The 14,094-nt window shown below is 40.6% G+C and overlaps 1 protein-coding gene across 1 annotated transcript; it reads right to left on the bottom strand.

Moving 5' to 3' along the window:
* Positions 1-5,072: 5,072 nt before the first annotated feature.
* Positions 5,073-13,374, bottom strand: LOC119741931 (transmembrane protein 26-like). The gene is made up of 5 exons (XM_038217887.1): positions 13,354-13,374; positions 12,517-12,978; positions 11,541-11,745; positions 9,753-10,235; positions 5,073-6,009 (listed from the first exon to the last, which is right to left on the bottom strand). The coding sequence occupies exons 2-5, from the start codon at positions 12,705-12,707 to the stop codon at positions 5,644-5,646; spliced, it is 1,245 nt and encodes a 414-aa protein (XP_038073815.1). The 5' UTR covers positions 12,708-12,978; positions 13,354-13,374; the 3' UTR covers positions 5,073-5,643.
* Positions 13,375-14,094: the final 720 nt, after the last annotated feature.

The following is a 14,094-nucleotide window of genomic DNA, read 5'->3' as shown; positions in this document are numbered from 1 at the left end:
CCCCCCCCCTTCCCCCAAAAAATTACAGCTTGGATGGACTCGGGTTTCTACTTTCGAATCGTTACTATACCCATGCCGGAGATACGGTAGAATCCGGAGCCGGAAAAGAATACCGCGATGCAAATCATACTCTCAACAAAATGTCTGAAAAGAGCTGTGCGGATGATCCTTAAATTTATTTTCTATACCTGCTTTAGCAAATGTGTTTAATAAACCTAAGTGGCTTTCGTTTTTTTTTTGAAGAGTACAGTATAAAAATGGTTATTCTTGTTTCCAATAAGTTTTGTTTGAACACACTGCACTGCTATCCTGCTTCGCTATCCATGTCATACCCTGGGTAAATCATAAATTTAAAAATACATTTTTTTATTCCGTGAGAGAGCGAAAATTATTAATTAAAGACAGGAAAGAAAGATGGCAAAGACGACCAGCCTATCCAGTAGCGCAACCAGGGGAGAGTGCCCGATTTGATAAAGAAAATTGGGACGCTTAAGGAAAAAATATTCGGATGGTGAAAATGGGTAACGGGAGAAATGTTCTATTTTGCACTGACGCAATATTTTCTAATGTTTGCCATTTTTCACGAGCAACTCTCTGTTTTTATTTCCACAAATACCTTTTCCAGTTTGCTTTGCGCGAATGTCTGCAATTTTGCCGCCTTGAAGAGTGCCATCTTTTCAAGGGCGGATCCAGAACACAATTTTGGGGGCCAAAAAAAAAAGAAATTTTGGTCCCCCAAAAGTGTGTCAAACAAATTACGGCGTGGTGTTCGGGGCCCACTTAAAGGCCCCGAAATTATTTTTGGATTCTAGATGCTCTGTGGTGCGATCTAAGGCAATTTCTGACCACTTTAATCAATGGGTTTTTTTGTTGAGGAAAAGATGGTGCTGTAATCATTGCCTGCCTTTATTGCGAAGTCACTTTAAAAAAAAAGAATTGGATTCGTGTGTTTTTTTTGGGGGGGGGGGGCGCCATGGACCCCCTGGATCCGCCCTTGCACCTATTGCCCACAAGTTTCCGGTTTGAACAGCGCCCCCATAGGCAGAAGGTGTGTTCCCCCCCCCCCCCCCCCCCCCGTCAAAACCTGTCTACCTTTCATCACGGATGTCCATTGAGTTCCCTTTTTAGGTCTACCCCGAATCATGATGACTTTGCCATACGCAGTTGCAAGTGGCAAACACAAAAATGGTTACGCGCCTGAGCCTATCGGAAAAGACAAGTGAATGCAGACAGATTTTGTTAAGTTAGATTTTCCTTAATCATCAGGAAAGGCAGCGGCAGGCAGGCTGATCACAAACTTACACCAGCTTTTCTCAAACACAAGTACATATAAACAAAGCTTTTTTATAAAACATGTTTTATTGAAGAAAGTGGATAAAATATATAAAATGCTCCATAACGGGAAAATGTTTCCAAACGTCCCGAATCAATCCCCGTTGCAATCAACAAATGATACTATTGGTATTTGTTTTAAGTAGGCCTATTCAAAAATTCAAGATTCAAGATGCAAAAGGTTTAGGCCAAATGAAAAAAAAATTCAGAGTCCTGCCTTTTTTTTTTAAACAAAAAGGAAGGAGGAGGCCCTTTTTTTCTTCTTTTTGTTTCAAAAACGACCGGCCGGGCTATTTTTCAAGATGGCCGCCAGCTGGTTTTTTTTAATGGCCGCCACTTGGACTCAGGAAATGACATAACAGCTTTATATGGGCTAGATGCAACAGACAAAGAGGCAAAAATGATTGTCACTGTTTAAAATGTATCATTTTTTCGTTTTTTTATTTTTTTTTATTTTTAAAGGAGGCGGCCTCCAAAAAGGAAGCGGGCGGGGACGCTAAACATGTTTTTTTTTTATTTGGCCTTATTCGACACGTGAAAAATTACATGAGACATGCTCCCATATGTGCGATCAGTCAACATTACATGTAGTAGGCCTATCCATAAACATTTATATTTAAGTCACTAAAACATAAGAGACATTAAAATTCAAATTAAGCTAAAACACACCATATATAAAACCAGGCTTAGAGCCACGTAGCATCATTTGCAATAACCTAAATAGTACAGAAACCTTGCTAAAAGACAAAACCAACACTGTTACCCTGCATCGTTCCGCCTGAAACAATTATCTTCTGGAAGAAAACTATACACTGAAGGTGGTTTCAAAATGGCGTGCCTGAGAGCAGTTGCTTTTACGGGGCAGACCAGTAAATCGACTCCCATAGACCTCAGTTTCACTTTCTGTTCACGTTTTGGGTGGTACCACCCACGACTTTTGGAGAAAGTTCCATCCAAAAACGATCACTCCTGAAAGTACTCATGTGGCCTATCGCCATTTTGAAAAATGATGCCTGCGCTCCTAAAGCAATTTTAGGGCCCAATTTCATCCGAATTTCACAGAAATACAAGTTCGCAGTCATGTGCACGGCTTCCACCCTTCTTTTTTTTTTTTTTACAAACTTCAAAGTTCATGGCTCACACAATGCCCTATAGCACCAAAAAATGAGTGCCTACACATACACATTTGGCCCACGTAGGCAATTTTAAGCCTAATTACCGGTGTGCCATAGACATTATAATCATAGACATATTCTATGCGGTGTTGCACCCTTGGCCTTACGGGCTAGTTGAATAGCGCCCTCTAAAGACGGTAACAAGGACCGCGCCGTGTTGGAGGATGTACAAATTTAGTGTTAACTCGAATCTGAATAGCTCCAGCGTGGCCATCCTTGGGATTTATCCAAGATCTTGGGAATTTGAGCAATTTGAGCTGGCATGTTCAATTTGATGGGTGGCCATGCTGAATAGCTCCATGCTGCGCTCAGTATTGGATTTGAGACCCATGTAGGCATAATACTCCTTAAACATAAACACCAGCATACTTTTTTTTTACTTAAGCAGGTAGTTAGCAACGGAATCCACTTATGAGACCCGAAAAATAGTGCATACGTTTTCTCCTTATTTTCTCAAAATGTATAGGTCTATCAAAAAAGTATCATGAGTATAGGGCACTGAGCTGAAACGTCAAAAAGTTACTTAGGCCTACACGTAGGCCTATAATGCCCCCTTCTTAAGATTTGGACACATTTGTAATTGTTGCTTCAAAAGAATCAACATTAAAAGGCTAATCATCCTACTACCTTTAAATGAAAACAAACTACATTTTTAATGCAATGATGTACATCTTCGACAACGTCTTCCGTTGAAATTCTGATATAGATGTATTGATCACTCTTAATTTCCTTTGTCCGTTGGTCTACTAAAAACAAAGACCTCCCTTTTCGGATTTTCTCTGCTAACGATATCGACAAAAACCTATACTTGGAAGGATGAAACTCAATTCAGTGGCGGATCCACGGTGTGGGTTTAGGGGGTTCAACACCCGCTTGGGACGCCGACAAAAGGAAAATAACAGGAGAAACAATACCAGGCGCATGTTAAAGCCCTCTCTTGACAGGCACCCCCCCCCCCCCACCATGAGCCCAACCTGGATCCGCCCCTGAACTGTACTCTGAACTCCATTTATCCTGCAAAAAGATTTGGTAACTTTTACTCGCTAAACGGGTGAAGATGAATGTCCGTACGCATATACACAACATTTAAAACTAGTCACTTTTCCTATTCGAGAACCATTTGTTTTTGCAATTTGACATTGGAAAGCTCATAACGAATTTTCTTCTTCTTTAATTGCATTCTGGGTTCAAGTGTTTAACGGGTTTTACCCTTCCCATAACCGTGCCTCAATACTGATTTCCCAAACAAAATACTACAGAAAATTGCTAATTTAAATACAACTTTAATTTTAAAATTAAAAAAACCCACATGCTTTAATATATTATAACAAAAAGCTTGAGTGACTTTCCAATTAAAAGAAAATTTGTATAAAAAAAAGAAGATTGAAATGAATTTAAAGAGTTTTTCATCGTTGGTACAAGTCTTTGTCTCTTGTTTTCTTTTCTTCTTTTTTTTTTGTTGGGGGGGGGGGGGGGGGGGAGGCGCCACGGATCCAGCCACCAAGGTGAGTGCAAGTCACTTTTTTATTAAACATGACTGTAATTGCTTACTTAACATAGGCGTAGCCAGCAGGGGAGGGGGGGTGGGGTTTGGGGGGTATTTACCCCCCAATATGTTGTAAAGACGCCTTTTTCCATTCAAATGCCCTTTTTTCAACGGGCTTAACCCCCCCCCCCCCCAATAATTTGTAAAGAGTGCCCTTTTTTTTACGAAGTGCCCTTTTTTTCTAAACAAGTGCCCTTTTCAAAAAAGAAGTGGTGCCCTTTTTGATTGCATCTGTGGGCGCCTTTTCAGAATTTTGCACATGTATCGCCCTGAAAAGCACCATATATTGGCCCTTTGTGTGCATAATTGTCGGTTTTGAACAGCGCCCCCATCGACAGATGGTATCAGCCCCCCCCCCCCCCCCCCCCCCCCCCCCCCCCCCCACGCTTTTTGATTTCACGGAGGCCAAGTGTCCGGAGAAAAAAAAACCTGTCTACATTTCACAACGGATGTGCAAGTGCCCTTTTCAAAAAAATTTACCTCCCCCCAATAAAAATGACCGTGCTACGCCCCTGCTTAACTTAACTTAACTTCCAATTCCAAATAGGAAAATGAACAAAATATATACAGAGAGTATGGATAACATTGTAAATAATGCAGTGGAAAAGAAAAAATAATTAGAAAAGACAATAAAGTTTGGAAATGGAGGGGTCCAAAACACTTGAAGTTGTGCAAGCAGACATCTTTAAGTATCTTACATCAGCATTTCATAAGGCCAAACAAAAAGTCTCCGGTTTCTGGTATGGAGCTTGCCCAAAAAGTGGTGCGGCGACGCGGCTTTTTTTTTGTTTTTACCTGATTTTTTTGCTTCAAATGTCGGCTGATGACTGCAAATGGTGCCCGACTAAACTTAGCGCAAATATATGGAAGTCCAGAGAGGCCACATAAAGCTTATTCTCGACCATAACCCAATCTAAAAGCACGTTAAAATTGTGCAGCAGCAGGATTCCAGTCAAAGCAGTGAGTTTGGCGGTTTTGAGACATCATCTTTCATTGAAAAAAAACACTTTTTCATTTTGCCGACGCGCATGGCTACGGCGACGCGCGCGCATACCAGAAACCGGAGACTTTTTTTTTTGGCCTAACGATGGAGTATATTGTTTGAACCCTTGTGTATAATCGCAGCGAACATTTGATGAAAATCCATTCATGCAAACCAGAGATACAATAGATTATAAAGGGCAGTGTGTTTTTCACCCGTTCCAATGTGATACAGTTAATGAAAAGACCCATTGAAGAGTACTGGTTGAGCGATTGCAATGGTTGAAAAACTCATTATCCTTTTATAATCTGTTACAGCTCTGGTTTGCATGAATGGCTTTCCATGACATTTTCATTGATCATACACAAGAGTATAATCAATATGCTCCCTCAAAATGAAATATTTCATGTTGGGTACTTTTTGAGAAATGTAACGATATCTGCTTGCACAACTTTTTTGGTTACCCTGCAATTGCACGCCAGGAGCTAGAGCTATACTTGTGAATTGGCACCTTTGCCAGCAATCCTGCAGCAGAGGCGTGTATTGGTTCGATGTAAGGGCCTTGTTTGTTTAGAGTGTATTATTTATTCAACGTATACTTTTGATGTCTATTTTTTAATAGTCGTATTTGTGAAGCCCCCCCCCCCCCCACTCCAAATTAAATCCTGCGAAAAATTATGAAATAAAACTTCAGGCGACATTTTCAAAACTGAGTTCTCCCCGTTCACCGAATCCTCCTCCTCTAGTATTGGCTGTGGCTCGACAACTACAGCTTCGTTTGAGAACTCCAGCGTGACGGAGACTCGTCCGTTGGTGGCCCTCTGCCCTCCCCCGGCTTCTTGCAGCGCTTTCAGCACGGACAGTCCCAGTTCCTCCGGGTCTGCTGCCAGTCGCTTCCTGGACTCGATGCCCGTATCCACGATCAGGACGGCGAACCGGTAGAGCTGCATAATCACCAGGAGCAGGTTCTTCAGCTGTGTGTAGAGCAGTAAACGTGGATTGGAAGTTAATGAGTGTAAAGACCATTATCATGTTGGAAGTTAATGAGTGTATAGAACATTATCATGTTGCAGCCATTTGATTTTTCCCCCCATACAAATCAATGTAACCAAATCGAGGCTGGAAGGAAAAATCGTCTGGTTCCTTTTTGCGCAAAAACATTATCATTCAGTACTCTTATTGGATACAGGGAGCATGACTAACATGGTGGCAGGATGATAAAGGTATTTATAAGATGGAATTTTGCGTCAGGGTGATGTAAATTAAATTAGGTTTTGCCCTTCACCGACGTATAAACACTGTACACTCAGTGTGTAATACCTCCTGAGTGAAAGTTGGAAGAAAATCACTCCAAAATTTTACGAAATACCTAACTAGGATGTTGGTATTAAATGAAAGTCTAAAGCATCCTGCAAAATTATGGCACCTGGTGTGAAGTCATTTTCAAGAAAAGTGGTATTTTGTATAAATTTCCAACGGTGGTCGGCCGACCACCGTTGGAAAAATCTAACTATTTTTCAACTACTGCTCCACAGTCACCATATTTTTTCAGTCCAAATTTTGTTTGCTATTGGTTACATGTTCATGAACGGGTGCAGGCCAGCTAGATTGGTTTCCTTACCTTACAATTTTTCGGCATCTATAAATGGATTCATTTCATTTTAGTGGAGTCAGGGAACCAGACTACTCGAACGTGTTTTGTTTTTCTTGGTTTTTCCAGCATTTTCGAACACAAACCTTCTAACTTGTCAGTGTAACAATATTTGATCTATTATACTATTCCCTCAAATAGTTCATTTCTGAAATTTAAAGCAAAAGTCAATGATGTACATTCCCTTTAAGAAAAGAGTGGAAGGGGCGTGGCCGCCGACCCCTCCATGTGCATTTTCGACAATGGATTTCCAACAGGTTACGAAAAGGTCGCGAAAAGGTCTCAGTGAAATTTTGACTCCAAAAAAATGTACCTCAAACATATGGATTCTGTCATTTAACAACTTGAGAAACGATGATGACTTATTTTGTCTCTGAAAATTAATATAATAAGAGGTCTCAAAAGGTCTCGATTACAACACGTCGATATTATCGTATTAAACTTTTTACACTACGTCACCGACACCACGAAGTAGCACTCCAAGTGTTCATCCGTATTTTTTTCGGTTTTCAGTAATTACATTTTTAAACATCAAGCCCGACATTTCATGAAGTTTCAAAGCTTCAAGAGCTTAATTTAATAATTACGCTTATTATCCATGGCAACATTTGCGCGAAAGTGACAATTTTTGTTTTCACGAAGTAGCACTCAAGTTTCATTTACCATTGTAATGCATGGCGCGCACTTTGCTCTAAAGTGAGCAAAAACGTTTTCACGAAGTAACACTCTCCTTCTTTAAGCGCACGCACGCTGACCTCCGTTTTCGCGAAGTAGCACTCATGTAGTGTTGTAATACACTGAAGCATACGACTTCGCGAAAACAAATATGTATAGCTTCGCAGCGTTTTTGGTTTCACGAACTAGCACTCACCCTTTTTACTCTTTTTTTCTCGTTTATTTAATATGCAAACGGGTCAAAACAGCAAATTAAATAAATTCAATATATACATACGTATAATACATACATATTGATAAATTATATACATATAATACATAGTGTCCACAACGAGAAACCCAACTGATTAAGCCTCTGCAGTTTTGATGGAAAGTGTTGTTCTAGAAAGCGTTCAACTTTAGATACCGTTTTCTCCGATTGCTAGTTTTTACTGGTACATGTATATACATGAGTGCTACTTCGAGGTGTCACTGACGATAGTCTCTTAATCAATCTCTAGTCGGGGATCTGTGGGTGGGGAGTGGTGGTGGGGTGGTGGCGGGGGACCCTTTTCCGTTTGACATTTAATAATAGACCCTTTGCATGTGACGTCACATTAGGGTCAGATCTTTCTTACTCTGTGAACTTGACGCATGATACGCTGAGCCACACTGTACATTTATTGTCAATAAATTGTATCAATTCATTGGCAATTAGCAAAATCTAATTTTAGGATTGTTTACTAGTAGTCAGGTGGCTTAGATCTAATTTTCGTCAAGATCGTGACCGACTGGTCCAAAGCACCAAACTTGGCAGATAGATTCTTATAGACCTAGAGAAGATATTTAGAAGGAGTGACACCCGAAATTCTTTTGGGAAGGGTGCCTAATTTGCATAAATCGTTAATCCCTGCCGTGTAATATATTTATTCCCATATTTGGGTATATTTTAATTTTTTTATTTTTTTGAAAAGTGTATTTTGGGGATTCTACTTACATATCTTTACTTAAATAACATTTTCCAAAGCATATAAGTGACTGAATAATTATGAGGACATAGTAACGATCCAAAATGGCTACTATTATGCCCTAAATTGCGTGCATTTACCTTGTCCCCAGATATCATCAATTAGTCTTGCCAAACATCAGCATTGATGAACTTCAAATTCACCACGTAGCTTACTGGTACAGTTACCCTATTGAAACCTTATGCAAAATCATGTGAACAATGAGAACATTGTGATATTTAGCACAGAAAACAAAAACGGGGGAAAAAACGAGGTGTCCATAAATTGGGCTAACAAGTAAGGTGAAGGGTTGCCTAACATGGAAGACTGAACAAGTTCAAGGAAATTCCCAAAATTATTGTTGAGAAAATGTTTTGGCGTAGACAAAATTATTGTAAACAACAATAATCTCTTATTTGGGGGGATTTTGTTGAACTTGTTCAAGTCCCCACGTTACCCTTCCGTAGTAGCCCAATTTACGGACACCACATTTTCTCCCCTTTTGGTCTTTTGGGCCAAACATCAAGATGATATCAATTTTCACATGATTTCCCACTTATTTTTGTTAGGTTAACTATGTCAGTAAGTACTTTTGTGAATTTGAAGCTCATCAATACCCACGTTTGGGGAGACTAGTTGATGATATCTGAGGAAAAGGTAAATGCGCGTAACTTTAGGGTAAAATAGTAGCAATTTTGGTGATTTACTATGTCCTCGTAATTATTAAGTCACTTATGCTTTAGAAAATGTTATTGAAGTAAGAATATGCAAGTAGAATCACCAAAATACACTTTTCAAAAAAATAAAAAAATAAAAATATACCCAAATATGGGAAAAAATATATTACACGGCAGGGATTAACGATTTATGCAAATTAGGCACCCTTCCCAAAAGAATTTCAGGTGTCACCCCTTCTAAATATCATCTCTAGGTCTATAAGAATCTATCTGCCAAGTTTGGTGCTTTGGACCAGTCGGTCACGATTCCGACCATATGCCACCTGACTATAGCCATAGGCCTAATATCAAACGGTTGACATAATACATTGTCTATTTAAAAAGCAGTTCCCATGCCGACTAGTTCGAAGAATTGTTAGATGCAATCTTTAAGACAAGGAACATAATGTGACTGGGAAAAAGCAAGAACTCCAACACCTCTCGATATTTTGAGGACCAAATTTTGCGCTCTGAAATTCTTTCGCGCGACAATAATACAACCACTGCAAATCTTCAACTGTAGGAGTTGTGTGCGCTTTTCTATTGTAGTTTGAATGATATATACAACTTTCCATTTCGTAGGAAACACGTTTCACGTCCTAATTCCAAGACGTCACATTCATCAATCTTTTTGAAACATATTGTTATTTTTATCGGATTTAAAAGAGGGTACTCATCTTGCCACTTACCGCAAAGAAGATGAGAATGGTGTCAGTGATTCTGTACTCGATGATGAGGTAGGTCCGGATGACCAGGTAAGGCCCATCTTGCAGGATCACGTCCACCAGGAGTGCCCAGATCTCGGACCCGCAAAGGTATGTGACGCAGTTGACTGGCGGCCCGCCAGCCTGCCGATCCACCACGCTGCTGATCAGCCGACGGGATCTCTGCTTGGCCACGGTCTGGCCAAACGAGAACTGGATTAGGGACCAGGACCACACGGCCAGGATGGCTTTGTAGATGAGCTTTTCACAGGCGATCTCGGACAGGCGTAAGGTCTCGATAGAGAACTCCAACATGTCGGCTGCCATGGCCACGTAGATCAAGAGCAGCTGAGACAACTCGTCTCGTGTCATGCCGCCTTTTGGCAACAACCATCGGCCCAGGATCAGTATCAGCATGAAGGACTGCTGAAATAGTGTGGAGAAGGTCTGGCCGAAGTTGTATTTATCCTGCAAATAACAGGTAATTGTTACCGATAATCAAAGCCTACGATTATTTATTTTAGAAAAGTGCGAACACTTAGTGTATTAAATACCATGTGTGCTGTCAAATTTCATCACATTACACATCGATTTTTGCAGTGTCGAATACAAATGGTTTTGCAGCCATTATCGTAAGACACATAACAACATTTTACATCAGTAAAAGTGGACACCATAAATTGTTGGGGGGGGGTGGGGAAACATTTTAAAATCTCAAAAATGGTGAGACTCCTGCTGTGGAAAATGTTGTGTTTCGGAGTCTGCGGACCTTTGGATTCAGTTTAATCAACCGTGAATGATTTGACTCTATACTGGGGCCATTTTTCATTTCTGTTTTATTTCAAACAATTTATTTAATCAAAGTATTTCCCAATTAACTTAAGTTTTAAACGAGGTGAACATTATGCATTGAGGCTTGAGCAATATAGAGCGACTTCCTTAACCTACAGACGCCACAACAGCCGATCTATCGACAAAGTTGTTCCCTTTTAAAATTCGTACTTTTTAACAGCAGTCTAAATCGAATACAAGTTTCTCGTGGTAAGGCCAAATAAACAAAAAATGTTTTGTGGCCTGTCTTTTTGAAAAAAGGAAAGGAAGGCTCTTTTTTTCCCCTCCCAAATGGCCGCCCGACCGGGCTTTTTTTTCCAAGATAGCCGCCAGGTTTGTTTTTTAAATGGTTGCCATTGGACTCGGGAAATGACATACCAGATTTATATGGGCTAGATGCAATAGACAAAGAGGCCAAAATGATGTCACTGTTATTTATCATTTTTATCGGTTTAAAAGAAAAAAAAAAGGAGGCGGCCTTAAAAAAGCAAGCGGGCGGGGACGCTTAACACGTTTTTTGTTAACCTAACATGTTATTTCAATGTATCGTAATAATATTTGACTATCAATTAATGGAACATATTTCAGGCATAAGAATGAATTTCAATAAAGAAAAACAGGAAACTTGTGGACAAACTCAGGAAAAAAAGATGTGAAATCGGACCAAAAAGCGTGACAGGCTCAAAATAAATAAAAACGTGGAAATTTGGGGAAAAACACAGGAATTCCTGTTTAAACAGGAAGATTCTCATGCCTGATAATAATTTTTATAGGCAGATTTTCGGGGTACAAACGGTCGTCAATCCAAGGTTTTACATGCCTTTTGATGTTTATTACAATAATTTTTTCTTACCGCAGTACCCGGAGAGTGACATTGTTAAAGCGCCTTGCTCCCCCTCCCGGCTAAAAAAAATAGGAAGATGACATGACTGGTATACGTACCAGTTGTTTCTGAGTCACCCCGCCCACGGCATCCTCAAAGACGTGTTTACAGTGTTCATCAACTGTGTCCAGAATGATAAACCGGCTTGGGCAACTGCCGCTGCCGGTCACATTCAGAGCCACACGGAAATCCAGCAGGCCGAGTTCCGTTATCCAGACTACCGGCACGACTAGGACTAAGTACAGCAACACTGCTGGGATGAACCTGCATGGGCAGAGATTAGAAGATGGGCAGTATTAATATACCGTGAGTCCTGTTCTGAACAATTTGAAAGGGAAATCAAGTGTGATGAAATTGTGGTGTTGACCAATCATTCATGGGTCGGACTATAATAGGATAGAATTCCGGATCCGTGTGTGCTTCATAATAGGCTTCTGTGATATCGGGGTTCCCGGCCCACCACACTTCCTTCCCCATCCTTCCATGTAACCCGAAGGTACGTCCAGTACCAGAAACGGAGGAAACCAGGTGGTTCTGAAGCCTTAGCTGCCGAGTCAATTAAACGCACCCGAACAGCCACGAAGATGCTTCCGTGTAGCCTAGCTAGGCCTATACGACAGCACGAGGACAGTCCAACAATACTGACCTATATGAAGACTTTGCCCGCACTGTAACTCGATCAATTTCACCATAAAGATGCAAAATCAAATTCTATTTTCAAAATCAAAATCTATTTTCTGACAGGGTGACGAAATTTCAAAAAACTGAATTCAAGAATCATGGTTCCAAGACTGTTTTAAGGCAAGAGTCCTATATGAAGACTTTGCCCGCACTGTAACTCGATCAATTTCACCATAAAGATGCAAAATCAAATTCTATTTTCAAAATCAAAGTCTATTTTCTGTATAGGGTGACGAAATTTCAAAAAACTGAATTCAAGAATCATGGTTCCAAGACTGTTTTAAGGCAAGAGTTCATTAATACATAGGCCTATTTATTATAAAAAGTGTTGGTTGTGTGATTGAGAAATCTTACCACCGCCATTCACCCTTCTCGTTGTATCGTAGAGTTGTCACCAGTTCCAACATGAAGAGTAAGATTCCCAGAGCCATGACAAAGTAGAGCGGACTCTGAGTGAAGTAGACGAGGATGCCGATCCCAGCCAGACCGTGGAAGAGAAAGGCTACCCGCACCAGGCTAGCCTGAACAGCCTTGCGAAGGATCATGACTGCCTCGTATCGTGAGTACAGCCTGTTAGTTTGAACTATTGCCGTAAAATACTCTCACTGGTTTCGTTGCAAACAGGTTTCATAGCATGACGTTCACTCCTTTTTTTCGCGCAGTTGTCATTCTTTATAGGATTATCATTATTGTGTTGTGCAAGCATTTGTGGGCAACCATGGGTCACTTCACTTGACCGTGGGCTTGTCCCAGAAATAATGCCGCATAGTGGCTGGTCGGTCCTGCAGTGTGCTAAAGTTGGCAATCTGACGTCTCCTTTTGATGTATAAAAAAAAACTTGTTTGGTCAAACAGGGCAAAACCTAAAGTTCCGGAGTCTGAAAGAGAGATTAAATGGAATCCGAGGACTATTTCTGTGGCTGTTTCTTAAAACTACTGATTTAACTTTCCAGGCGGCCTAGTAGCTGTGACAGCCTGTTCAATGCGACCGTATGTGAGTGCGCAGGGGATTGGATAAAATCACGTGAATTCAAGAATACTTTTACCTTAAAATCCGCAAATGACCTGCAACGAAACAAAACCCTTTTGTGTGAGGTTTGCGAACGGTGCCGCTAGGACGTTTCTTTGTAACTAAAGGTTGGAATTGCTTTGGGTATATTGTGTTGGAATTTGCATGAATGCGCCACCTCACCTTGAGAAATATTGAACCTCTGTTGAACTCTCGTTGAGCGCGCTGGTTTGACATTTTCAAAGAAATCGGCTCTTTTATAAATACCAGCTTTTCAACACCGACTAGCTGTCAACATAGCAGGTTATTGATGGATTAGGCGGCAAGTCTATTTATATTACCATGCGTAATTGTGAGGATACTTAGGCAACAGGATGTGAATCAGCTGGGTTTTTTTTTTATAGAAGGCTTTTGTCTCCATTTTTTTTTTTTAAACTTGTTTACAACTTTAGCTTTCGATCAGTGGAATTATATATAAAGCAGGGTTCGCGGAGCGAAAAACTAGGGACTGTTTGACGTCATGCTTGACATTTAGATTCGTTCGTTGTATTTCTTGTATGTACATGTGGGGAGACATTTTCAAAGAAATCCAGTTTGATGGATGAATAGGGTAGAAAAAGTCTTATGCTATACCATGTATTATTGTGAGGATACCTAGGCAACAGGATATATGAATCCGCTTTTTTATATAAGGCTTTTGTCACTGTTTTCTAATCTTGTTATGACAACTTTAGCTTTGGCGATCCGTGGAACTATATAGATATGCATTACCGCGAAAAGCAGGGTTCACGGGGCGACAAACTAGGGACTGTATTGACGTCATGCTTAACATTTAGGTTCGTGCGTTGTTTTATTGTACGTACGGCATCCCGAGTTCTGGGAGTGGGGAGAATATACACCTCCCCCCCCCCATCCTACCCCCAC

This window comes from Patiria miniata, unplaced genomic scaffold, assembly GCF_015706575.1.
Source record: "Patiria miniata isolate m_02_andy unplaced genomic scaffold, ASM1570657v1 HiC_scaffold_5, whole genome shotgun sequence".
Lineage (NCBI taxonomy): Eukaryota > Metazoa > Echinodermata > Asteroidea > Valvatida > Asterinidae > Patiria > Patiria miniata.
This window is presented reverse-complemented; position numbering and strand designations above follow the sequence as displayed.